The sequence below is a fragment of the Euleptes europaea genome, chromosome 4 (genome assembly GCF_029931775.1).
Source record: "Euleptes europaea isolate rEulEur1 chromosome 4, rEulEur1.hap1, whole genome shotgun sequence".
Classification (NCBI taxonomy): Eukaryota; Metazoa; Chordata; class Lepidosauria; order Squamata; family Sphaerodactylidae; genus Euleptes; species Euleptes europaea.
Genome location: NC_079315.1, coordinates 90901448 through 90927352, shown reverse-complemented (window position 1 = coordinate 90927352; position 25905 = coordinate 90901448). Strand labels below are relative to the sequence as shown.

General features: G+C 42.4%; 1 protein-coding gene across 1 annotated transcript in view; it reads left to right on the top strand.

Moving 5' to 3' along the window:
• Positions 1-750: 750 nt before the first annotated feature.
• AP3B1 (adaptor related protein complex 3 subunit beta 1) overlaps positions 751-25905 on the top strand; it is a 201387-nt gene continuing 176232 nt past the window's right edge. Inside the window, exon 1 of the mRNA XM_056848189.1 lies at positions 751-881. Within this exon, the coding sequence (XP_056704167.1) occupies positions 751-881 (131 nt within the window). The remainder of the gene's footprint in view (positions 882-25905) is intronic.

Here is a 25905-nt window from a genome sequence, read left to right as displayed (position 1 = left end):
GCCTGGGGGCTTATTGTTGAGTTTTGAGAATTTGGCTGGGGAAAAAGTGCATTTAGAGAGGGGCAAATCCAAGGCAAAACCTCCCATACGTTTTTTGACCATTTATTCATGGAAGGTTTTGCATTGGATTTGCCACTCTTTAGATTCACTTTCCCCCATCCATATTCTCAAAACTCAACAATAAGCCGCCATGCAGAGTTTTGAGAATTCAGATGGGGGAAATGTACATCTATAGAGTGACAAATCCAATGCAAAACCTTCCATGAACACAGTCCAATGCAAAACCTTCCATGAATAAATGGCCTCTTCAGTCTTTTGCGCACATATCCGAGATCGGACTGAGAGGATTCGGCTTTGCCTACGTGGCCTAACCGCTTCCCTACTGCGCTAAGCGGGTGACGCGGCCTCCTCAACTGCAGCTCCGGCCGCTCGTGACCGCGACGCGTCCTCGTGACCGCGGGCCGAGACATTTGGACTGCGTGGGGCGGAGGAAAGCGGGGAGGTGCCCTGGCGTTTCCCTGGCAACGGCGGCGCTGGAACGCGGGGAGCGGAAAGTTGGTTGGGGGGGCGCCTCTGCCCCACCCCTCCCAGCCGCGCCGTCACGTGACCAGCCTTCTCGCCGCCGTTGGCCGTTGGCCGCCTTCTTCCGGGAAAAGAGCCGGATTGTGAGAGAGCCGCGGGAGGCTGACGCTTCAGGCAGGCGAACGGCGGCGGCGACGACGACGACGGGGGAACGCGAAAGTAGGCGATATGTCGACCAACAACGTCGGTTACAACGAGCAGGTCGGGGACGCTCAGCCTGAGGTAGGCCAGGAGGCAGCGCCCACCACAGCCCCCTCCACCCCGGCGGGATTCGGTCTCTTCAGCAGCGACACCAAAAAGTAAGTCAGGAGCGGCGAAGAGGGAGGGGGTGTTTGTGAGCGCGCGCGCGACGCCGGTTGACCCCCCCCCCCGAGGCAGAGCTTCCTGCAAGACGGGACCTTCTTCCTCTTCCACAGAGGGCGAAAACGCACAAGGGGTTTTTGCCTTGGATTTGCCACCCTCTAGATGCATACTTCCCCCCCATCTGAATTCTCAAAACTCTGCCTGGGGGCTTATTGTTGAGTTTTGAGAATTTGGCTGGGGGAAATGTGCATATAGAGAGCGGCAAATCCAAGGCAAAACCTCCCATGCGTTTTCGGGAAGTGCAGCCGCTGCCTTCTCTCCAGAGGCCAGAAACACCAGTTGAACTTTCGATCCCCCCGCCCCCCGAGTCCTATGAAACGTTTTCCAGTTAACTTATTTGTGGAGTAGTAGAAAAGGGCAAGAGTCCAGTAGCACCTGAAAGACTTAACAAAAATATTTTCTGGCAGGGTATGAGCTTTCGTGAGCCACAGCTCACTTCTTCAGATACAGCTAGAAAGTGAATCCATCTGTCTTTAAGCAGAGGAGAGTGAATTCAGACAAGCATTAGTATGTAAATGTGAATAGCAGGCGTGATGGGATTAGGTGTGTACCTTGCATTCATGGCTCATTACCAATGCTGATTTCTCCACACCCATCTCTCCCCTGGACATCTCTTCTGCATACCACACCTAATCCCATCAAGCCTGCTATTCACATTTACATACTGTTAACATTTACATACTAATGCTTGTCTGAATTCACTCTCCTCTGCTTAAAGACAGATGGATTCACATTCTAGCTGTATGTGAAGAAGTGAGCTGTGGCTCATGAAAGCTCATACCCTGCCAGAAAATATTTTTGTTAGTCTTTAAGGTGCTACTGGACTCTTGCCCTTTTCTACTACTGCAGACAGACTAACACGGCTACCCACTGTGAATTATTTGTAGAGTGGTGCCTTACATTTAAATAAGAGGGAAAGTGATGTGTATGGGTCTTTCCTATCAATCTGAGAGGAATTTTGGATCTGGGGTTGGTTATCCTTTGAGATCACTCACTTAGTTAGCGAGCCCTTTAAAAAAAAGGATTTGGGGGGGGGGTTGTGGGACATCTCGGAAAGGGAAGAACCGCTACACAAAGGCTGAAGTGCTCCTTGGGAGTAAACGAGGGGAGAAACTTTTGTCATGGTCCCTCCTTTCAGTTGGCTTTCTTCCGGCTGTAATCCTGAACGTGCTTATTAGGGAGTAAGTGCCGCCGAAGTTACTGCGACTTACTTTCAAGTAAACATTGCACAGGCTCGCCCTGTTAGAGCCTCCGAGGAATTGGAATAAGTAGAGGGAGGCAACGGCCAACCCACCTCTGCACGTCTCTTGCCTGGAAAACCCTGCATGGTCGCCATAAGTCAGCTGTGACTTGACGGCTCTGTACGATCACACACAAGAGACTGGCAGGATTTACTGGTGGTGATGGTGGTTGAGTGTGTGAGGGTAGTTTTTTTTAACTGCGAACTTTCTTCTGGCTTGGCCACCATGCAGAGATTAGACAAACCGTTGTTTGCATTCTTTGTTTTTTGGGGGGGGGTGTGTGGGGAATTTGTTATTGTTCCTGCCTGCCTGAGCACTTCATTCCATTATCATTGCCTTTTCTGAGGAGGGGATTATAATAGGCACATGGATGGTGACATGCCTTTTCTGTTCCTTTCCCCAGACTTGCTTATTTCAGGACATTTGAATAAGGGGAAGCTTTCTTCCCACAAAGTCTGGGGTGAGGAACTGTACAGTTCTTAAATGTGTTTTATTTTAGCAACAATGAACTGTAGCGTTTCTCTGTAGAGTATACCAGTGATTTTTTTTTTTATTTAGCTGAATAGAACAAAATCTTGGGGCCATGTAAGTTTGTAATGTTGCAGCATTGTCTATACTTTTCAATGGTTCATTCCTTTTAGTAATTTTCTTGGAAAGATGACTTATTCAAGTGTTTATAAAACTGAATGACATAATTATCCCGGTTATTGCCTAATAATTTTTTCCATGTTCTATGTGTGTGCTTGGATATCTGTATTGTTAGATCATTCAGAATTAATTTGGAACAGTTTTTGTAGGTAATATGCAATGTAAATGATTGAATCAAGTATATTTTGTATAAATTGCATGGATGGCATGAGAGAACAAAATGTATGGTCGTTATAGAGTTCAGTCATGAACTTATAAATGCCTTAGAAAACTGTACTAATGTGGTGCTTATGAGTATTATGTATTTATATTAAGCAAGTGTGCTGCAAATAATCCCATCTCTAAAGTTGTCCTATGTGAAACTTTGATAATATTGTTACCCTTAAAGAAAGAGAGTGGTCCCAGCTGAGTTGGTCCCTGGATTCCATATGCAGCAATCTCTGTTCCATCTAGTGTGTCTATGTTAAAAGAAGTGGCCAAAAATAGACATGGTCATGGGGGAGTGGATCCTTGTATATTTGTACACTTGTCCACCTATTCTGATCTGAGGCAAAGGGTGGGTGGCAGTCCTGCTTTTTAAAAACAAAAACACAGCATTGGTTGATACCAGATGTGAGCTGGACTAGAAGGCAATTGCTGGAAGCAATAGAGCAGAGCTAGGTGAGGTGGTGGGCAGGGTTTCAATTCACCTTCCTCTCTGTCTGTCTGTCTCTCTCTCAAAAAAGAAACCCCCCCCCATCCATTCCCTTATGTATATGTGAGTAGGTGGACATTCATAGGAATACGAATCCCTCTGTCATTGCTAGTTTCAACATGTGATGTGCATTGTATTAATCTGTTGCTGCAGTTTGTTTCCAGAGTTTCTGCAGTATTTCTATTTGACTAAAATCTCATAGCAACTCGCAGATTTGTGACTGGAATGTGATTTCAGTTTGCGGGTGGGGGGGGGTCACAACGAGATTCAAAGGCCTGTGTTGGAATATGTGTAAACTAAATTGCAGTAAAGCAATTGTCTCTATTTCATAATAACTATAATAACATTATTAACCTTAAAGTTTAAGGTTGGCAATGAGGAAATTGAAATTGTTCAAGACTTTCTATTCCTTGGCTCCACCATCAACCAAAAGGGAGACTGCAGCCAAGAAATCAGAAGGAGATTGAGACTCGGAAGGGCAGCCATGAAGGAGCTAGAAAAGATTTTGAAGTGTAAGGATGTGTCACTGGCCACCAAGACTAGATTAATTCATGCCATCGTATTCCCTATTACTATGTATGGGTGTGAAAGCTGGACAGTGAAGAAAGCTGATAGGAAGAAAATAGATTCCTTTGAAATGTGGTGTTGAAGGAGAGTGTTGCGGATTCCGTGGACTGCTAAAAAAAGCAAATCAGTGGGTTATAGATCAAATCAAGCCTGAACTGACCCTAGAAGCTAAAATGACTAAACTGAGGCTGTCATATTTTGGTCATGTCATGAGACGACAAGAGTCACTGGAAAAGACAGTCATGAAGGAAAAGTTGAGGGCAGCAAGAAAAGAGGAAGACCCAACAAGAGATGGATTGACTCAATAAAGGAAGCCACAGCCTTCAATTTGCAGGATCTGAGCAGGGCTGTCAAAGATAGGACATTTTGGAGGACTTTCATTCATAGGGTCGCCATGAGTCGGAAGCGACTTGACGCACACACACACACACCATTATTAACACTGGTCAAGATTGCCACATCCCCTTTTTTAAGTTAAAGGATTTGTATGCAAACTGATCTATAGAAATATTGTTAATAATAAAGACCCCAAAATTTGACATACTCGAGAAATAAACAGAAATGATGTGAATCAGGAACGGGATACTACTTCTACCTGCCCAAGACTGCCACTTTGTGATGAATAAACCTCTTGATCATTTGTCCATGTAGGCTTTGTAAACAGGGTCCTGTATCCAAAATAGATGAAATGAAAAGCCAAACTGTAAGCGCACACATGGGCTCGGTACAAACAAAATATGGAAATATCTAATTATCTAGCTTAGAGTGCATGAGTGTGAAGATTCTCCAAGGCTACAAACAAAACATGGAAATATCTAATTATCTAGCTTAGAGTGCATGAGTGTGAAGATTCTCCAAGGCTTGCTTGTACATGTAGTGACAGTCCATAATTTACTGTTAGATCTACACATTGTGTAAATGTTAAATAACCAGCAGAGAAAATATTAACCTTTGAAAAATAAAGCAGGAGAAAAATTTCCATGTAAGTTTAATGAAGTTCAAGAAGGCTTTGAAGTTTCAAGGTATTTCTTGCAAAATCGTTTGTAACACAACCAGAAGGGGAAAAATGACAAGCTTTCATTATTTTTCAAGTTGAACTTCAAATCTTCCTTAGTGTTCATACAGTAATAGGACAAGCTTACACATGATGAATTTGAACTGTGTGCCATCTGTTACCACTAAGTGTCTTATATCAGTGTTTTATGTTCTTTGCCATTGATCTGTCAATACCTGATATTACAAAAGTGGAAATTTAGGCCTGTTCGTAGAGTGATGAAGTTCATGGTCTTTTAAACCTACATTTTAAAACCAGGTTAGTGATTTCAAGTGCAATCCTAAGCAGCACAACACCCTTTAAAATCCAGTTGAGTCAATGGCCTTAGAAGGGTGTAGCGCTATTCAGGATTGCATTGTTCACTGCTAACGTGGTTTTCCTTTCTGAATGTTGTCTCCTACAGTATTATGTTTCTGTGGTATAATTTCTTTTGCCTTTCTGACATTGATGATACTTGCTGCCTTTGGTCTTTCCTGATGTGTGTCATACTGTCACCTCTAGTCCTGCATTTTCATACCTTGAGTGAATCAGTTGGCTGTACTTATAATTTTTTTTAAATATCCAGGTTCAGTCTAGGGCAGTGATGGCGAACCTTTTAGAGACCGAGTGCCCAAACTGCAACCCAAAACCCACTTTTTTATCACAAAGTGCCAACACTGCAATTTAACCTGAATACTGAGGTTTCCTCCCAGCTTGGCAAGGGGGAGGGGCCGCGGGGAGTCCAGGGAAGGGGGGGCAGCTTTGAAGGGCTCTGCAGCGCGGAGCCCTTCAAAGCCGGGCGGCGAGGAGTCCAGGGAGGGGGGGGGGCTTTGAACGGCTCCGCGCTCCCTTCAAAGCCCCCGCTGCCCCTCGCATGCCCACAGAGAGGGCTCGGCGTGCCGGACTTGGCACGCGTGCCATAGGTTCAACAACACGGGTCTAGGGCATAGGTCTGCTGGTTATAGTAGCTCAGAGGTATGAGAAGCATTGGCTATGCTTTATATTTTACTATCCACACAATGCTAAAACAAATTATTTTGGTGAACTTCATTAATACTTTGTTAATTTCATCCCACATGCAAAATCTGGTAGAGAGCTCTTGAGCCACTCAAGATTAACACTGGGAAAAGATAGAGTCTAGTAAAAGTAATGTCTGGAGTGATCCTAGTAGAGCTATAAAGGTCTTGGGAAAAGCCCAGTAAAAGTGGACTCGGGGAGGGGGCATTTTTTGCCCTGAGAACTAGGAAGAATGTAAAATGTTGGAGGGGAGGAATGACAAAAAATAAGTACTTTTTAAATTTTAGAATAATGACAGAAGTGCTTTTTAAGGTGAAGTTCTAAATGACGGTTGTAGCTTTTATACTCTATACTTTTTACACTATATGATAAACTGTTAGTCAATCTACATTATTGGGTAATTACAATTCCTATATATTGTAGACATGTATTCTCAAATCCTCTTGTCTGCCTCAGGTTCCTCCATGTTTTGCATATGTTAAAGAATCTGGTCTGTATATTGTGTATAACAAGCAAACATATGAAAAGAACCAAGAAGCTTGTTTCAAATATTTAGTTTTCTAAAACCTATGAATAACCTAAGATAAAAATGAACATTTAGAACTGGAAGTTATTGATTTTTCAGAACTGATTCTGATCAGACAAAGAACTTTGGCTGTAATATTTTGGAAGATATGATCCATTCATGTTATGAATTTTCTGTGGCTAATCTTGTCTACCGTTACAATGACACTGTGTGATAATGATAAATTACTGAGTAGATCAAGGATCTAACTTTTAGCTCAACATCCATATTTGCTACTAGCAAAGTGCTGTGATGTGTTAGCTTGGGAACATACACTATTATGCCCCTTCTCCCCCAAGAACTAGCAGCAGTTTGAAAGAGATCATTTGATAAAGTTTATGTTAATCCTTTGTTTCTCCGGTAAACAGTTAATGTAGGTATTTGTATTGTTTCGTATAATACTGGCTTATGAGCAGATGATACTGGCATCTAGCCAAACATTCAGTTCTCCAGTGAAATTACATTTCCATTTGCAGAAGATAGGGCAACAATTTCCACAAACTCACCTGTCCCACTTTTTCCCTAAGTGTCTGCTGATACCCAAGAAGAAAATTTCAGGTGGGCTGCACCAGGAAGGGGAGATGGAAAAGTCCTGTTTTATGAAATCTGCAGATGTTTAGATGCATGCCACTAAATCAAAAGCTTCCTTTGCTACAGTGCTGATTATTTTCTGTTTTTAATTCTTACTTTCTCCTATTCTTTCCAACTTATAAATGAAGATGCTTACCTACGTTTGATAGTTTCATCTCTAACTCTGAGTACGTTTCAAAGGGCAAGAGTCCAGTAGCACCTTAAAGACTAACAAAAATATTTTCTGGTAGGGTATGAGCTTTCGTGAGCCACAGCTCACTTCTTCAGATACAGCTAGAATGTGAATCCATCAGTCTTTAAGTAGAGGAACAGTATGTAAATGTGAATAGCAGGCTTGATGGGATTAGGTGTGATATGCAGAAGAGTCTGTGATGTCCAGGGGAGAGATGGGTGTGCAGAAATCAGCATTGGTAATGGGCCATGAATGCAAGGTCTTTATTCAGCCCAGGTAAATGCATTGACTGGTTTTTGAATATTGTGGTTTCTGATGTCAGACTTATGTCCATTTAATCTTTGTCTAAGAGACTGACCTGTTTGTCCAATGTAGATTGTGGAAGGGCATTGCTGGCATGTGATGGCATAAATCACATTAGAAGATGAGCAGGAATATGAACCTGAGATAGTATGGCTGACATTGGTGGGTCCAGAGATGGTGTTCCTAGAATCTATATGAGGGCAAAGTTGGCACCTCATATAGATTCTAGGAACACCATCTTGACCCACCAATGTCAGCCATACTATCTCAGGTTCATATTCCTGCTCATCTTCTAATGTGATTTATGCCATCACATGCCAGCAATGCCCTTCCACAATCTACATTGGACAAACAGGTCAGTCTCTTAGACAAAGATTAAATGGACATAAGTCTGACATCAGAAACCACAATATTCAAAAACCAGTGGGTGAACATTTCAACCTTCCAGGACATTCTGTTGCAGATTTAAGAGTAGCGGTTCTCTTACAAAGGAATTTTAAAGGTAGATTGGAAAGAGAAACTGCTGAATTACAGTTGATATTCAAACTAAAGTCAATGCATTTACCTGGGCTGAATAAAGACCTTGCATTCATGGCCCATTACCAATGCTGATTTCTCCACACCCATCTCTCCCCTGGACATCACAGACTCTTCTGCATATCATACCTAATCCCATCAAGCCTGCTATTCACATTTACGTACTGTTCCTCTACTTAAAGACCGATGGATTCACATTCTAGCTGTATCTGAAGAAATGAGCTGTGGCTCACGAAAGCTCATACCCTACCAGAAAATATTTTTGTTAGTCTTTAAGGTGCTACTGGACTCTTGCCCTTTTTGACTACTGTAAACAGACTAACACGGCTACCCACTGTGAATTATCTGAGTACGTTTATAATTATTGTTTGAATTGAAATTATACTTTAAAACAGTGGTACTGGCTCTGCATCTTGGGGAGAGTCACATTTGCATTTACCATCAACCAGAAGACCCACATTTACTTCCACCCCTGGCATGAGGCATGCACCTCAGGGAGGCTCACAGCTTACCTGTTGTTTTGGCAATGGCTGTTTCAAGGTAGGATCCACCAGTCAACCACAAGCTTTGCTTACTTACCATTCCCATGTTTTAGGAGCCATATTGGGGAACAGTGCTCAGAAGAGCCACAGGCAGCATGTCAGTGAGTTACTGAGTGAATATCACTGCTTTAAAATTTCATAAATACACCAAGCAGTACAATTTTATACATAAATATACAGTATGCATTTTATAAAAAGTAAATACTGCATACGTTACATTTCCCTTCCTCCAATTTTTGTTTCTCCCTGAAAAAGTAGAAGGCACCTACTTTTTTCTTCATGGTTTTAGAATATCCAGAACTTTTATATCTCTAGGTTTTATTGCATCTGTAACAAACTGATATGAGCAATGTTATTAGTCAATTTGACGGCACATCTTGGAGGTGGAAAAATAGTGTAGGCTAAAAGGTACCAGAAATATTATCCTGAGTCAGCAAATCTCATGGGTAGAGTTCTGTTGAAGAACATGTATAACTATGAAGTGGGAAGCAATTCTGTATAGTGTTAGAATTCATTTGTTCTGTAATCTGTATTGGCAATCTTGTTTAAATTGGCATTTAATTACCAAATAAGATTTCATTACATTCTGTAAATTGGGAAGTATTGTTAATATGCAGTTGTGTTACTTACTTTCAGTAATCTTGATGTTTCCTCTCTTTTATATCCAATCTATATACTATTTCCCAAGCATGGCCCCCATCTGCAGATATCTACATCTGTGGATCAGGGCCACACTTGCACTAAACAGATAAACTTACAGAAAAATCTGACATTTAAAAAATTGGGGGGAGGCTTTAAATCCCCCCCCAAATAAAAGAGTGTTCTTTGCGCATGTGCGCAAATGCACCTACCTCAGGTGGCATATTCCAGGAGCCACACTGGGCCTGGTGGCAGTGGCAGCAGCAGTGCAGCCTCGGAGCCACAGCAGGCGCTGCAAGAAAGTAGCGGGGAGATGGGATTCCCCCTCCTGGGGGTCTCACAAAAACCCTGAGCTGGGAAGTCCTGCTGGTAGGTAGATGGAGAGAGCAGCAAAGGTATGGGGTGAGAGGAGTGCCGGGGCGGGGGTAGATAGGGAGAGCTGAAAAGGTGGTGGTTAGAGGAATGCCAGGGGTTGGGGGCGAGCTGCAAAGTTGGGAGTGAGTGGAGAGAGCAGCAAAGGTGGAGTGAGTGAAGTGCCAGTGGTGGGAGGTTGGTGGGGACAACAGTGAGGGTGGTGGGTGAGTGGAGTGTCAAGGGTCAGAGTAGGTGGGGAGAGCAGCAAGGGTGGGATGGATTGTTGGAGAAAAAGTTGGGGCAAAAGATAGAGAAAGATAGGTTGACAGATATGGTGAGGGGGAGAAAGAGGGGAAGGATTGTTAGAAAGGGGAAAGAGGGAAGGAATGCACCCTCTCAACAAGCTTTTGCAGGTCCCTATTTGTAAAACTTATAATTGCAATTTGTACTTTCCTAAGAGTTGCTGCTTCAAGTGAAGCTTTTGTTTGTGAAATGTCTGTTTGGTTTATACAGTAAATTACCAGTGTTAGCTACTTTATTTTTTTTAAACGTTGTGAATAGTCATGATAAAGAATTAGAAGTATGTATTATATTGTAGGTCAAAGTAAAAATGCTTATACTTAGTCTTTTGGTGCTGATGGTTCAGTTTAGTTTGTTATAGCTAAAAGAATGTTGGTAATTTATTTTAATTTGTTTTAAGTGGACTGTGAGATGCTTCATGCAAGTTGATAGAGATTCAGAGAATTACTGCCAGAAGATTTCACATTGACATAAGCTCCAGAAGAAATAGCAGTTACAATATTTACAAGAAGAGAAACTGACTGTTCATTATGAGGTTGCTTTCCTCTCATGTCTTTATTTCTTGATCCCAGTAACAGTCCATAAAGATCTTGCTTGTTATAAATGGTGAGCCAGTTGTAGTCCTGCTCAATTAGTCACAAATTAAATTGGGTTTAGTGGAATTTATATATGAATTAAAGTGGAATGGCATGATTGCATATTACATGTTTTCGTTTACACTGCGGTCTCAAGTGACTATAACACTTGTAATAACCAACACACTTTCTGGTTTTAATAGAGGATGAATAGGGTTGCCAACCTTTGGGTGGGGCGAGGCAGTCTCCTGGGATTAGAACTGATCTCCAGGCAACAGAGTTCAGTTCCCCTGGAGAAAATAGCTGCTTTGGAGGGTAGACTCTCTAGCATTATACCCCATTGAGGTCCTGCCCCACCCAAATCCCTCCCACCCAAACCTCTAAAATCTCCAGGTATTTCCTAACTTGCCCTGACCTGGATGGCCCAGGCTAGCCTGATCTCGTCCGATCTCAGAAGCTAAGCAGGGTCAGTCCTGGTTAGTATTTGGATGGGAAACCACCAAGGAATACCAGGGTTGGTGTGCAGAGGAAGGTACTGGCAAACCACCTCTGTTAGTCTCTTGCCATGAAAACCCCAAAAGGGGTCGCCATAAGTCGGCTGCGACTTGAAGGCACTTTACACACACACACACACACACACACATTTCCCAAGCCAGAGTTGGCAACCCTAGGTATGACCTATCTTTCTGTGTATTTGATAGTGTCCCTGCATATTCCATCATGGCAGCTTCAAGAGACTGCATGAGTGTGAAAAGGCTGCCCCCATTCTATGCATGCATTCATGAGATTGAACAAAGCCTGAGCAAGTTTTGGCAGTTCTGTAGTACTTTTCAAATAGGGTGGCTTGCTCCAGTTTATGCTAGTGGTGGTTGATGGTAATTTTGTGTTTCATTTGTTTTCATTTATTGGCTGTTTGAGCAGCATTTCAGTATGAGTAAAGCTAAAGTTCAGCTACCTCAGAATACATTTTTCAAGTGACATGGTTGGTTGTATTCATCCGTCCATTACATGCAGTACGTTTCAAGGCTGCAGTTTTTCTGCCAAGATACATCACACTTTTTTATTTGATAAGATGTTTCATTCTGTTCTAAAAAACAAACAAAAACTCTTCAGCCAGTTAAGTGAGAAGAAGACCCAGTGATTATTAGTAGAATACGTTATATGATTTAAGCAGGCTTTGAAAAGCGTGTTCCTATTACAAGTAGCATAAAACCTTTTTGGGGAAGAAGAGGTGGTATGATAGGAAAGTTGGAAGAACGATTTTAAAAGTGTTCCTCCTCATCAGTGAAAGCAATAAGCATGCATGTCAAAATGACAGAATGGTGAATGCTTCATGCAATGCAAGAAATAGGTGAAGAGCTGCACATAAGATTCACACAGTTTCCTACATGGATTATACACAGCCTAATTTTGAGAATGGAGTTAAGGTAAGGTCCATATGAATTTCCAGACTTGCTGTCCTTTGTCACTTAAATTATTAACTGTACTTCTTATTTTGCATGTGTACTAGTTGTGTGTTTACTATTGGCTTAGTATTTTAGTACAATTTTTAAAATTATTTTTTCCAGTTTCATTTTTGTAAAATATATGTTACCAACAGCAGCCTACGTTTTGGAGCAATCAAGGGTATGGGAACATAGGATGAAGGGAATACCTTGATTTACAAGTTATATTAACTGGGTTTTTTTGTTATTGTTGTTTTTTGCTGTCAAGTTGCAGCCCTCTTATGGTAACCTCAAGGCAAGGGACATTCAGAAGTGGTTCGCCGTTGCTCTGTCGCTGCATGTGACCCTGGACTTCCATGGTGGTCTTGAAGCGGGTCGTGCTGTTCAGATGACAGGCTCTTAGAATGTTTCACTTACTGAGAAGTGAAGGTATCTTATTCAGCCAGTCATTGCTTAAGCAGGACTCAACAACTTTACTTACTTTTAAAAAGCAAGTCTTTTTATTGATATACTTCTATATGTAAATATAGATTATCAAGTCTTTAACACTTCTATAAAAACTCCTGTCAAAATACAATGTATGTATTACAATGTATGCAGTAAAAGCAAGCAAGTCTTACATACTATTCAGTTTCAAAATCCAACTTCTAAAATATAACAGTCAAATTATTCTGATTCAGTTCAAAGTATCTAATTCACAAAGTCTAGAGTAAAGTATTTAAGCCATACATACCGTATATACCCATGTATAAGCCGACCCGCGTATAAGCCGAGGTGCCTAATTTCTCCCCAAAAATAGGGAAAAATTAGGCACCCGCGTATAAGCTGAGGGTCGGCTTATAACCCCTCCCCCCCCGCAGGCTTACCTGACAGGGCTCTCCAGCGGCAAGGGTCCGTCAGTGGCGCGGCCCAGGGGGGCCTGGGCAGCCTTCCTGCGGCTGCAGAAGGCTGCCCAAGGCCCCTCCCGCCCGGAAAAAATGGCGGCGGGGGGGCGGGAAGAGCCGGGGCAGCCATCCTGCGGCTGCAGGAGGCTGCCCAAGGCCCCTCCCGCCCGGGAAAAATGGCGGGGGGGCGGGGGGGCGGGAAGAGCCGGGGCAGTCATCCTGCGCCTGCAGGAGGCTGCCCAAGGCCCCTCCCGCCCGGGAAAAATGGTGGCGGGGGGGGGCGGGAAGGGCCGGGGCAGCCATCCTGCGGCTGCAGGAGGCTGCCCAAGGCCCCTCCTGCCCGGGAAAAATGGCGGCGGGGGGGGGGGGCGGGAAGGGCCGGGGCAGCCGTCCTGCGGCTGCAGGAGGCTGCCCAAGGCCCCTCCCGCCCGGGAAAAATGGCGGCGGGGGGGCGGGAAGGGCCGGGGCAGCCATCCTGCGGCTGCAGGAGGCTGCCCCAGGCCGCTCCCGGCGACAGGAAGCGGCACGGGCCCGGCGGCGGCGGTAAGTTTCCCCCCTCCCTCCTCCCTCTTCCCTCCCTCCCCCCGTATTGACCCGCGTATAAGCCGAGGCCGGCTTTTTCAGCCCATTTTTGGGGCTGAAAAACTCGGCTTATACGCGAGTATATACGGTACCATTCAGCCTTTTCTGAGAGCCTTTTGGAAGGTTCTGATCCTCTGGCTGTACTGTGGCTGTATTTATACTGTTTCAAACTCAATAAGAGTGAAGGGAAATCTTTTATCCCCACTTTCAGACAACATTTTCATCCATCAAGAGGAATACCTTTTATTCCCTCTATCAGATATCATGAGCAATGCAGTTATGCCATAGTTACAGCTGCTCAGCTCCCCATGACCATATATGGGCTTCCTTTCCTTTCAGTCTATTTTGCTTAAAGTATAAACACTCATTTCTGAGTTTCATGATCACATTATATACTTAATTTTTATACCATTCTCTTCATTAGGACAATATGCGTTAAATGAGACTACTTAGAAATTTGTAGCACAATATTTAACTATATAACTCATAAAACACAATTATTGTTTACATTGCACATAGCCTTGAGCAAGGTTACAGAAAGCAAGAAAGCATATTACTCATGTCCTTGATAGGACTGCAGGAATCTTTAATGCCTTTAAGTTACAAAAAGCAAAGTTTAAGCTATTAATGCACTCTCAGTACATTAAGATATCTTCAGTAGACCTTGAGGAGGGCAAAACTGTTCTGCCTTTGAGATTCAGCTGACAGCTGAGTCAGAAAAGGTGATTTTAGTTACATCTTCCTGACAGATAATGAAAGGTGCTCTGCTCTTCTCCCTTCAAGGACAAGACCAGAGTAAGTTAGTTAGTTAGCTCTTGAAAGAGCTGACCTTGAGAGAATTCTGTCAGCCTGTTCTAAGGACATTTGCATTACACAGGCTTTTCATTACACAAACCTCTGCAGTGTGTGGCTCAGTTTGCAAGCTCTACAGGGAATTAATTCTGCACATGTACACAAAATACCATAATTATGTCAGAGACCGTGACAGTCTCACATCCAAATACTAACTAGAGCCAATCGTACTTCGCTTCCAAGATCTGATGAGGTTGTGCTAGCCTGGGCTATCCAGGTTAGGGCAATATATCAACTAGTGTAAGGGAAACCTAAAAGCCAGAGACAAATGAACAGCGCAAATATAATTCCAAGTATATATTTGAATAGGGGGGAAGGCAGCATGGTACAGCCCGATCTTGTCAGATCTTGGAAGCTAAGCAGGGTCAGCCCTGGTTAGTATTTGGATGGGAGACCACCAAGGAATACCAGGGTTGCTATGCAGAGGAAGGCACTAGCAAACCACCTCTGTTAGTCTCTTGCCATGAAAACCCCATAAGGGGTCTCCATAAGTCGGCTGCGACTTGACAGCACTTTACACACACACACACACACACACACACACACATATATTTGAATTGGTACTTCTAGATTCCTCTCATTCTTACACTAACAGGCTGGTTAACACTTAATTGTAGTGGTGTGGTGTGTGTTTTTTTTTTAATTAATTTCAGAATGATTTGTGTGGTTGGAGTAGTAATGTCTAGTTTTGACTTCCCAGATGCATTGGCTAGAATGAGTGCTGTAACTGTGCTGTGCTGCTGTGGGGGATACCTGCCAAATTCAAATATTATCACAAATGTTTGTAAATTTTGCTGTTTTTGACTTGGCAAAATTTGTAGATAGTTTTTGATTCATAGAAGTTGCATATTAATGTGTGTTTTAATCAAAGAAACTGGAAAAATTCTATGTCTAGATAAAGTTTTCTTGTCTTGTTAAAAATGGAATGTTGTCAGTGCAGGACAGTTTGTTTTCATGTGCTTCAACACTGATGTTCTCACAACTATTGCTGAAACTAGCAGATTGCTGTCTTCATTTCAAACAAACCAGTTCTGCCATATTTAGAAGCTCAGATTTTGCATGCCTGCATTCCATAAGAACTTTAATGTGGTTTACCTTTGGAAACTGCACATTAGCAGCAGTATAATTGTTAATGAAATATTTAACTAAATGTCAAAATTTGGAGACATCATATGGAAAAAAAGATATACCCATGGGTAGGCAGAACGTGTGAGCATTTTAACAGATGGCAAAATTTATAGGAATAATGATCAACTTCACCAGTTTGCATCTTTAGTGTAGGTTTCTGCCAAACAAAACGTGTTTGTAATTTATTGGAGTCTTTTTTTTTTTTAGTCTGTAGAATAGATGCATGTTGCTAGGAAATATGGCTGGGAAACAGATTGTCTTTGCTGAGATTTGCAAATGGTTCCTTTACTGAGAACTGATCAAAGATGGTAGTTTCCTTACAATACTGTTTCTTGAGTTTTCTGTGCAGGAGACTATTCCAATTTAATCTACAAACTTACCTCAGCTGCTGTGCAAGGTGTTTTTAGAATTGTTCAATTAATTTAGTGTTGACTGAGCATAACCTATTTAAAAGTCACGGGAAGGTGTATAATTGAATGGGTGCATTTCTTGTAGAGTAGTCCAATCCTAATTATTAAACTTGATGCATATACTGGTTCATTGGCATGTTTGCAGTCAAGGCCATCTGTTAGAGTGGCACTGTGCCTCCTGCAGTAGTGGTATGCCAGTTTCATTAGGCATATGAGCCAGAAAAGATGAATGGTTTGGATAGAGGATCCTATAAAATAAGTCTTTAATGAATTTTGAGCTCATAAATTTACCGTACATGGTGTATATAGAGTGTGTGCAGGATTAGTACACTGGGGAAAAGGAGGAAATACTTAACTGTGACAAGTTGGGGTAGTGGTTCATTCAGAGGCATAATCTGGCTCAGATTTACTATGTTGGGGTAGTAGAATTGCATGTATCCAATGCACGTACCTGGAGGCTTGATGGAGATTTGGCATGAAGCCTCCAAGCATGGAGTCTAGTGGACATAGGCTTGAACAATGTGGTTCTTTAATTTGAAAGAACTGGGGAAGAATCATACAGCTTCAGTTTGTGCAGTGGCATCCACGTGCATAGGCTGTACAGAACTGCTTCAGTCAGTGCATTAATGCCTATACGTAGAGGTGATTCAGGGTCACTGGGCAGTGGACTGATGCAATCCCAGTCCACCGCTATAGATTTTTTCTTTCTATCTTATTCAGATAAGGTTCAGACCTCCTCTAAACTGTGTGTGAACAATAAATGCTTACAGTCTCAAATGACATGCAGTAAAATGCTTTTTAACATACATAGCAGGGTTAAGAAGTGGAGGACAGAAGTACTTTAGTATTCCCTTATGTAAGGAGTATATTAGTGGACAGCCGCTGTTGAGTCTTGTTGATACAAACTTCCTTTTTGTGTGTAAAAAAATGGCATCCCTTTTCTATCTCATGTGAACTATTATTTGAAGCACTACATAATCATACCGTCTAGTTTTGGGGTAGATATGGAGACTGTGTTTTTCCATTGACATCTCTTGCAGTTCATTAGAGATGGTACCTGCAGTAAAAAAAAACAAAAAAGAAAAACAATAATAAAACAAGGTACTGTTGTTAGATTTACCTTGTCCAATGGAGTGTGTACCTTACCTCTTGTTGTCAATTGTTTCCCCAACGGTTGGTTACAGGGGAAATTCAGTTATTTACAGTTAGGTTTTTCTGTCTACCTTTGATTTGCTCTTCAATGACTGGAGCTCTGAGAAAGGAGGGGGTCATTTCCCCCGGGAGACAGGAAGGCCTAGTAATTTTGATTCCTGCTTCCCGAGCAAGGAAAGGAAAATAACCCGAGCTGAAGACGCCCTCCGTACCTCAGAGCAGGAGCCTTCACGGTAAGTAAATCAAGGCTCTTTAGAGTATTACCGTTATGAAGAAGGTTATCTAATTAGAACACATACCGCCTCTCCCAGTAAACCCCCCCCCCCAAGAGCATTGTTCTCAGCAAATAACAACCTGCTAGTAGTCCCCAGCCCGAGAAGTATCTGGCTGTCCTCAACCTGGTGGAATTCTCTACCCAGTGAGACCAGGGCTCTGCGGGATCTGGTGCAGTTCCACAGGGCCTGTAAGACTGAGATATTCTGCCAGGCCTATGGTTGAGGGCAGTGACAGTTTTCATAGTAGTTGGCTTCACTTCCATCTGCCCCTATTCTATCTGGGTTTGATTTAATTTGGGAGTCCTGACCAGTTCTCCTCTGGGCTGGCTGCTAACCTTTGTGCCAATGAATTGGGTGCCAGCTGGATCTTAGAGCTATGGAATTATGATTTTAATGTAATTTATATTTATATGTCTATGAGCGTATGTAATGATGTTTTAATGATGCAAGCCGCTCTGAGCCTGGCTTTGGCTGGGATAGAGTGGGATATAAATTCCAAAATAAATAAATAAAATAAATGGTACAATGGTACATAAATTCTGAGAGTCAGCCTTTTAAAACAATACAGCTTCAGATTGAGTTGAGCTGTCATAATAAGATTTAATTAACATTTAATAATCTTTCAATATTTTAAAAATACTTTAGCCATAAGAAATATAAAACACATTTTAAAATATGTTATCCTGGCATCTAGCAAGTCCTGTGAATGTGTCCTGGGAATCGAGTTGATAGTACTTCTGTGACGAGTGATTTATTGTTTATTTTTATTTTATTCAGTTTATACCCTGCCCTTTCCCATCCCAAGAAGGGCTCAGGGCATCTTCCAACAATATATGCATACAATATGTTAAAACATAATTTTAAAATACAATTAATTTACAACCTATACAACAGATTAAAATGGCTGTCGAACTTATACCTACTACCACGAAAAATTTACATTATAATTATGACAGTGAGGAGCCCATCATAGATTGTAGGCTGAGGACCCAAGATAAAAATTTAAAGCAAACGAGGGGGAGAAAGAGGGGAGGCCAAATTATTGATGGAACCGTTGCTACCTCAACCATATGCCTGGCAGAACATCTTTGTTACAGGCCCTGCAGAATTGAACTAAGTCCCGCAGGGTGCGGGTTTCACTAGACAGAGAGTTCCACCAGGCTTCCTGATGAGTGCAAAGCTCTCTGGGCGATATATCAGGAGAGGCGGTCCTGCAGATTCAAAGGTCCCGTACTGTTTAAGGCTTTGAAGGTAAGCACGAAAACCTTGAACTTGAACCGGTATTCAATCTAGAGCCAGTGTAGCTTGCAGAGCACAGGTTGAATATGTGTTCTCCAAGGGGTCCCCATCAGGACCCGTGCTGCTGTGTTCTGGACCAGTTGAAGCTTCTGGGGCAACCCTAAGGGCAGCCCTGCATCGTGCAAATTACAGTAGTCTAATCTAGAGGTGACGGTTGCATGGATTCAGCGTCCTATTTGAATGATATTTCCGTGGATCCTTCCCCTGGGAATTGGTGACAAAAACTAGGAGTAGGCCTCAAGTCTTATGTGTTCTATTCTCTATGCACATTATAACAGGGAGAAGTGAGTAGGATTATCTATGAATTTCTGCAATCACAGTCTGTGAAACTCCTCTAAGTTTCAGATTAGTTTTACAGTTATATAAAAATTACTGATTTTGTATTACTATTAGAAATATAGTATATAGGTAGCTCACCTCACAATAATTTCATAATTATCTATCTCCAGTTTCATTCAGGCTACCAGGCCTTGTATTTCTTTGTTGCAGTGTTTGCATTTTGCATGCATGCATGCCTTACCCATAGGTAGAGGAAATTCATTAAAATAATCCCAAACTGGGTCTCTTTTATGGCCTGCTGCCATTATAGATTTCTCTCCTCCAGGACTTCACACACAAAGATCCCAAGACTTGTGGAGTATTCTGCTCAAGAAGTTTCACTTTCATTTTCACTGCTTGCCCCTCCATGTTCACACTTAGCTCCTTGTGTAGATCTATTCCACTCCAAACAATTTATTCATTGAGCTCCGTATGCTTATTTTATAACATTTTTACTGTGAAGAAGAGGCATGTTATCTCTGCAGACAAAAATTCACAGTTTTGAGAACTGCAAAACCAAGCATCTGTGATAATATTTTCTCACTGTGAGGTAGAGGACATCTTCAGCAGTGGATGGTTCCCTTCCCATGGTCGGGGAGGCAGGATTTAATTTCCTCTTCCTGAGACCTCAGCTGGGACCGCCCCCTATCTTCAGTTTTCCTCCTGCCTCAGAGGGAGAAGCAGCTAGAGCACAAGCTCTGCAGCCTATTAAGATTTAAGGAACAAAAAACAGCTACGATCCTACCTCCTTCCTTCTAACATAATCTGTTGATTCATACTAGTCTTCTTCTTCATCTTAATTCCTTTTTCCTCTTATTCCATCTCTTACTTTACCTCACACTTTCCCCTCGCCCTCATAAACTGTCGCTGATGCTACGAGGCAATGGCAACCAGAGAGGAATGGTCAGGAGATGAGCTCCTATCTGGAGACAAAGAACAGGTGGCCAGGCTCCCCTCTCCCCAAAGGCGGGAAAATGTTTCCTCTGATGACCGCTGTCACAGATTCGCAGAGGAGGAGAGTGAGCCTGAGGCTGGGGCCTCCAAATGAAAGCAATCGGCCCTGGCAGGAAAAAGGGGTGCCAAAAAGACACACAATGAGGAGGAAGCCACCTATTCCGCCCGTTTTGCCTCTGGTGGCAGCGAGGGTGAACTGCACACTCTGAGTGTCTCACTAGCTGAGGAATTAACAGAGGAGAGTGTATGTAGTCACTCTTCCCCATTTCATGGCTGTGGGTGGACGAGCGGACATGGAAGCCATATCTTTGATGAGACTGGCCCTTAGACAAGGAGAAGACGAGGAGGAGCAGGAGCTTTTATATGCCAATTTTCTCTACCACATAAGGAAGAATCAAACCGGCTTACAATCACCTTCCCTTCCCCTCCCCACAACAGACACCCTGTGAGGTAGATGAGGTTGAGAGAGTGTGACTAGCCCCAAGGTCACCCAGCTGGCTTCATGTATAGGAGCGGGGAAACAAATCCAGTTCTCCAGATTAGCCTCTGCCACTCATGTGGAGAAGTGGGGAATCAAACCCACAACTCCAAACTACCACTCGTAACCACTTCACCACGCTGGCTCTCTATCCTGAGAAAAGGAAGGGGGGAAAGCAAGAGCTAGCCTACCTCCAGGCTCCGTCGCTCAGGGGATCTCTAAATTCTCAGGCCAACTCCCCCACCCATTCAAGGCCCCCATCCATGGCCATAGACAAATCAAGGTCCAAAACCTTGGAATCTAGTCAGCCCTGGCCAACAAAGGCAGCCAGAAAGGCATCGCCCAGGTTCCTGGTCTCAGTCACCAGCGCCCAGAACACCATCCCCTCTCCGAAGAGGATGACAGGGAGGAAGGGGGATTTTCCTCTGAAAAGGAGGGGGAGAAAACTAAGGATCAGCAGTGCAGATTATTTGCTGGGAAGGACTATCAAACCCTCCTGAACAAGGCCCTTACGGCTCTGGATCTGCTTGAGGACATGGAAACAAGTAGCGAAACCAAGAGAAAGTCCAAAGACAGGGACACCAAAGAATTCTTCTCTAGACTCAAATTCCAGAGCAGGGCAGTCCCCTTCCTGGAATATTTTGAGGATCTGTTACAGGCTGAATGGGAAAACCTATGGCCAATAAATAATTCCCTATCAGTACTAAGAAATTATATACATCGGAGCCTCACGCTATGGAACTTCTACAGGTCCTCCTAGTGGACCCTCCTATAGCAGCACTCCAATCTTCAGGATTATTCTCAGAGGATGGAGTGGGCTCCATCAAAGACCAAATTGATAGAAAAGCCAACTTTGCTGCTAAGAAGGCTTATGAAGCCTCTGCCCTGTCCATCCAGGCATCAGCCACTGCGGCACTCTTCGCTAGAGCAAGCATGGTATGGACTAGAAAGCTGATACAGTTGGTACCTCAGGAAAACGTGAGAATAGCAGAAGGACTTAATAGAGAACTGAAGGCTGTCACCTTCACGGCTGATGCCACCCTGGATTCCATGACCTTTTCTGCTAGGTCAGTGGTGGCATCCAGTTCTTCCAGGAGAGCACTATGGATTAGAGCATAGCTGGCAGATTATGTCTCCAAGTCGCTCCTTTTAGCATACCCCTTCCAGGGTGAGTGCCTCTTTTGGGAAAAGTTGAACAAAATCCTGGTGTAAACCAATACAAGAGAAAAGCCATGCCCAAATACATTAGAAGAGAAAACAGGGACCCAACTCCTTTTGTCCCTTTCGCACCTCACACACGCTGGCGCTTCCCAGGCCTGAAAACAGACGTAACACCTGGCCAGCTGAAGGGGCTCCTTCCAGAGGGGAAACAGATTTAACAGATTGTCCCAGTTTTCACAGGGATGCAACAAGTCTGGCAAATTCACAGGCAAGCAAGGCACAATCCGGGTGGGAGGGAGGATCTAACACTTCACCTACCAGTGGGACCTCTCTCACCCAGATGCATGGGTGTGACAAATTGTGCATAAGGGCTACCTAATAGAGTTCTGGAGTCTCCCACCAGACTGATTCATCCTTTCTCCAAAGCCTCCAAACAGAGAAAAACATCTTCGCATGATATCTGCAATAGACCATTTGATCCAGATCAGGGCCATCAAACAGGTTTCTCAAAAAGAGCAGTTTTCCGGGGCTTAGTCTTTCTTTTTCACTGTGCCCAAGAGAAATGGAGACTGGTGGGCGATCCTGGATCTGAAGTATATGAACAGGCTCATAAAGATGAAGCACTCCAGGATGGAGACTCTTCGCTCAATAGTGAAAGCCCTATGTCCATATTCATTCTTGACTTCAATAGATCTCACAGAAGCCAACCTTCACGTGTCCATACGTGCATCAAATTGGAGCTTCCTTTGGTTTGCATACAAGACAGCCCACTACCAGTTCAGGACTCTCCCCTTTGGACTGACATCAGCTCCAAGGGTATTTTCGAACATACCAGTCACATTGGTGGCTCTGCTGAGGGGACAAGGAATACACATATTTCCCTATTTAGATTACATCTTAGCAAGTATGACCACATTAGAGATGGTGAGGCAGCACACAGCCACAGCCCTCCAAGTGCTGGCTCTCTAGTCAATACGACAGAGAGCAATCTCTCTCCATCTCAAAAGATACAGCACTTGCGGGTCGTGGTTGACACCACCTTCAACATGCTCTTTCTACCGCAGGAAAAGATTCTAAAAATGACCCTCTAAGCATCTCCAAGATACAGTTTCTAGATTTTCTCCAGGATGGAGTACGCCAAAATCTCAAGTCCACCTTACGTTAACAGATGGCCGCCATTGCCACAGTCATACCAGAGTTGGAGGGATATAGCCTGACTAGGCATCTACACATAATCTCCTTCCTCAACTATGTCTCCTCCTATGATACGCAGGTTTCCCTCCTGGCGATTGCATGTTATTCTGAATGCCTTAACAAGACCTCCATTTGATCCAATGAGGGAAGTACCTATAAAAATTTTACGAATGAAAACCTTGCTTTATTAAAAAAGGTAATTTAAATTTTTAAAATCTGATTATTTATCTATTTTAAATCATAGATTTTTATCCATTCTGTTGGAAACCCTAAAGGGCTTGATGAAGACCTCTGGACTAGAATTGTAGAATAGAATCATAGAATTGGAAGGGACCACCAGGGTCATCTAGTCCAACCCCCTGCACACCGCAGGAAATTCACAACTACCTCTCCCCCCAGTGACTCCTACTCCATGCCCAGAAGATGGCCAAGATGCCCTCCGTCTCATGATCTGCCTAGAGACATTAATCTCGTTCACTGATTAATTCCTTGGTCAAACTTAACTTATGTTAACTAAACTGAAATTAAGTTTGATTTTTTTTTGCTGGTGTCACAAAGAAAATGTATAATAAATGTCTTGTATAGCATACAGGTTTTTAAAAAAACAACTTTGGAACTGTTCATTCTTTTTTGGGCCCAGATGTTCAGGACAAACATAACTTAAAACTAAAAATGCTGTTGTGATATGCCAGTTCTGTTGGTTGCCTGTGATTAGCTGTCAACATGTTAATTAGCTGAGTGATTGCCAATAATAAAGTATAATAACTTTATAGAAATGAATAACGTCTGGGATAGTAATCCCTCACTCGCACAATATTCCATTTTAGCTGTAAGGACTTTTATTATCATTCTCCCACCACAGTACAACAAGCTGATACGTGAAAAAATTCTGCTGTGTGGAAAATTATAATAAGAATTGATGGGTTTTATTTACAGGTTGATACTTTTAGTATTAATATCAACTGTGCTGCTTTGTCTTTTGTGATCTTTTTTGGGGTTGCTATGGTCTCCCTCTGCCCAGTCTTAGACAGAGGCTTTGCATTAATCGTGGTGAAATTCGGTAGGTACTGTTTTCTCTGTTGCTTGACTCTTCGTGCTCGGGAAAGTGCCCGTTCTGAGCTTCTGTTGTGAAGCAGATGTTAAGCCTCCATTAAAAAAAGAAAACTACTACTTTGTGATCTAATACCAGTACTCAACTTTATCACCTGTGCATCCATAAGGGAGCAGAAATGCACTGTTCCTAGGGATGAATCTATAATGTTCATCCTGCAGTTTACTGAGGGAAATACCAATGATATACTTGTGTGGATTGTTATTTAAGTTATACTTGAGAGTTGTTAATTGGCTTCAATAAGGCAAATTTGAGTCATAATCAGACCTCTCTGCTACCTTGATGATTATTTGGCTGTTAAATCGCAGTCTGCACAGCATTTTTTTCCCATATGATCTGGACATTCTAATGGATATCTTGTTCAGGTTGGGCAACCAGTTCTCCTTGCTTAAGCAGTAAATGTGTTTTTTATGGCTTGTTTTAAAACAGGTAATTTTAAATGACTGTTATTTTTATGGTTTCATTGTGTGTGTGTTTTTTTCCTTGAGAGCTGCCTTGAGCAGATGTCTGGAGGGGCATCAGAGAAGTCTTCAAAATAAATAATCAGTACCTTTAAAATATGGGCACTGAATAATGTTATACAGCATAGCTTTATGGCGTTCATTTTTAGCATAGCCCCTGCTCTTCTGTTTAATAAATTACAAGCAAATATTACTCTTTTTATCAACACCTATTATAAAATGCGAAGATATTTTGATAATTTTGCAACCTAGTATTTAGTCAATATTATCTGTCCTGTCATTCTTCCTGAAATAATATGCCATTTTTGAAAAGCTGTTTACATTCACTCAGTGATATTTGTCCAATTTGCTTTTCCTTATTTTCTGTTTGATGGCATGGTTCATATATATTACAGTAATGCAGGATTGTACCACAAGATGTCACTCAAACAGCTGTGGTATAATGTCGTTGCACAGGAACATAGCTGAGTCTTGAAATGTTTTATACGCACTTTCTAAGTAGATTTTGAACATGTACACTGCAGCATATTATGAGACTAAAAAGCATTTAATTGTATTTTAGAATTATGAGATTCTGTTTTTATTTAATCTAGGCAATGTTGCTGTAACTAAATGATGTTTATATGAAATATCAGCGCATTATATGTAATGGGTTTGACTAATGTGGTCTTCTCCACTGCTATTACTATGAAAGTCTCTCTGCTGATATGGCATACTTTAATATGCCGAAAATTTGGAACCCAGTTAGATCCATTAAATCCAACATTCTTAACAGTATGCTGAATGGCAGCCAGGAGTACAATTAAATATATATGGGCCCAGTACAGAAATATCATTGCTGCACTCTTAAAAGGGTTTGCATAACTTTCCTACAAAGAGATCTCGGTTCACATTAATCATATTAGCAGTAGAGGACACATAATTATTATTTAAGTTTAAGTTAAAATCAAAGTAATGAGGAAGGAGTTCACAGTCTCCATATTTAAAATCAGAATCCATATTTATTTTTCTGCCATTCAAAAATATTTTCATTCTGTTTTCTCAGATTTTTAGAATTCTGCAACAGACTCTCAGATCTGCATACATATACTATAAATATAGGCAATCACAAAGAGAGGGGTTCTACTTAGAATCTTTTATGAATTCAAAATATTATTTAAAGTTGGGATGGTGATCTTAGATTGGCACATAAGAAAGGAACATAAGAACATAAGAAAGGCCCTGCTGGATCAGACCAAGGCCCATCAAGTCCAGTAGTCTGTTCACACAGTGACCAACCAGGTGCCTTTAGGAAGCCACAAACAAGATGAGTGCAGCAGCACCATCCTGCCTGTGTTCCACCGCACCCAAAATAATAGGCATGCTCCTTTGATACTAGAGAGAATAGATATGCAGTATGACCAGTATCCATTCTAACTAATAGCCATGAATACCCCTCTCCTCCATGAATATATCCACTCCCCTCTTAAAGCCCTCCA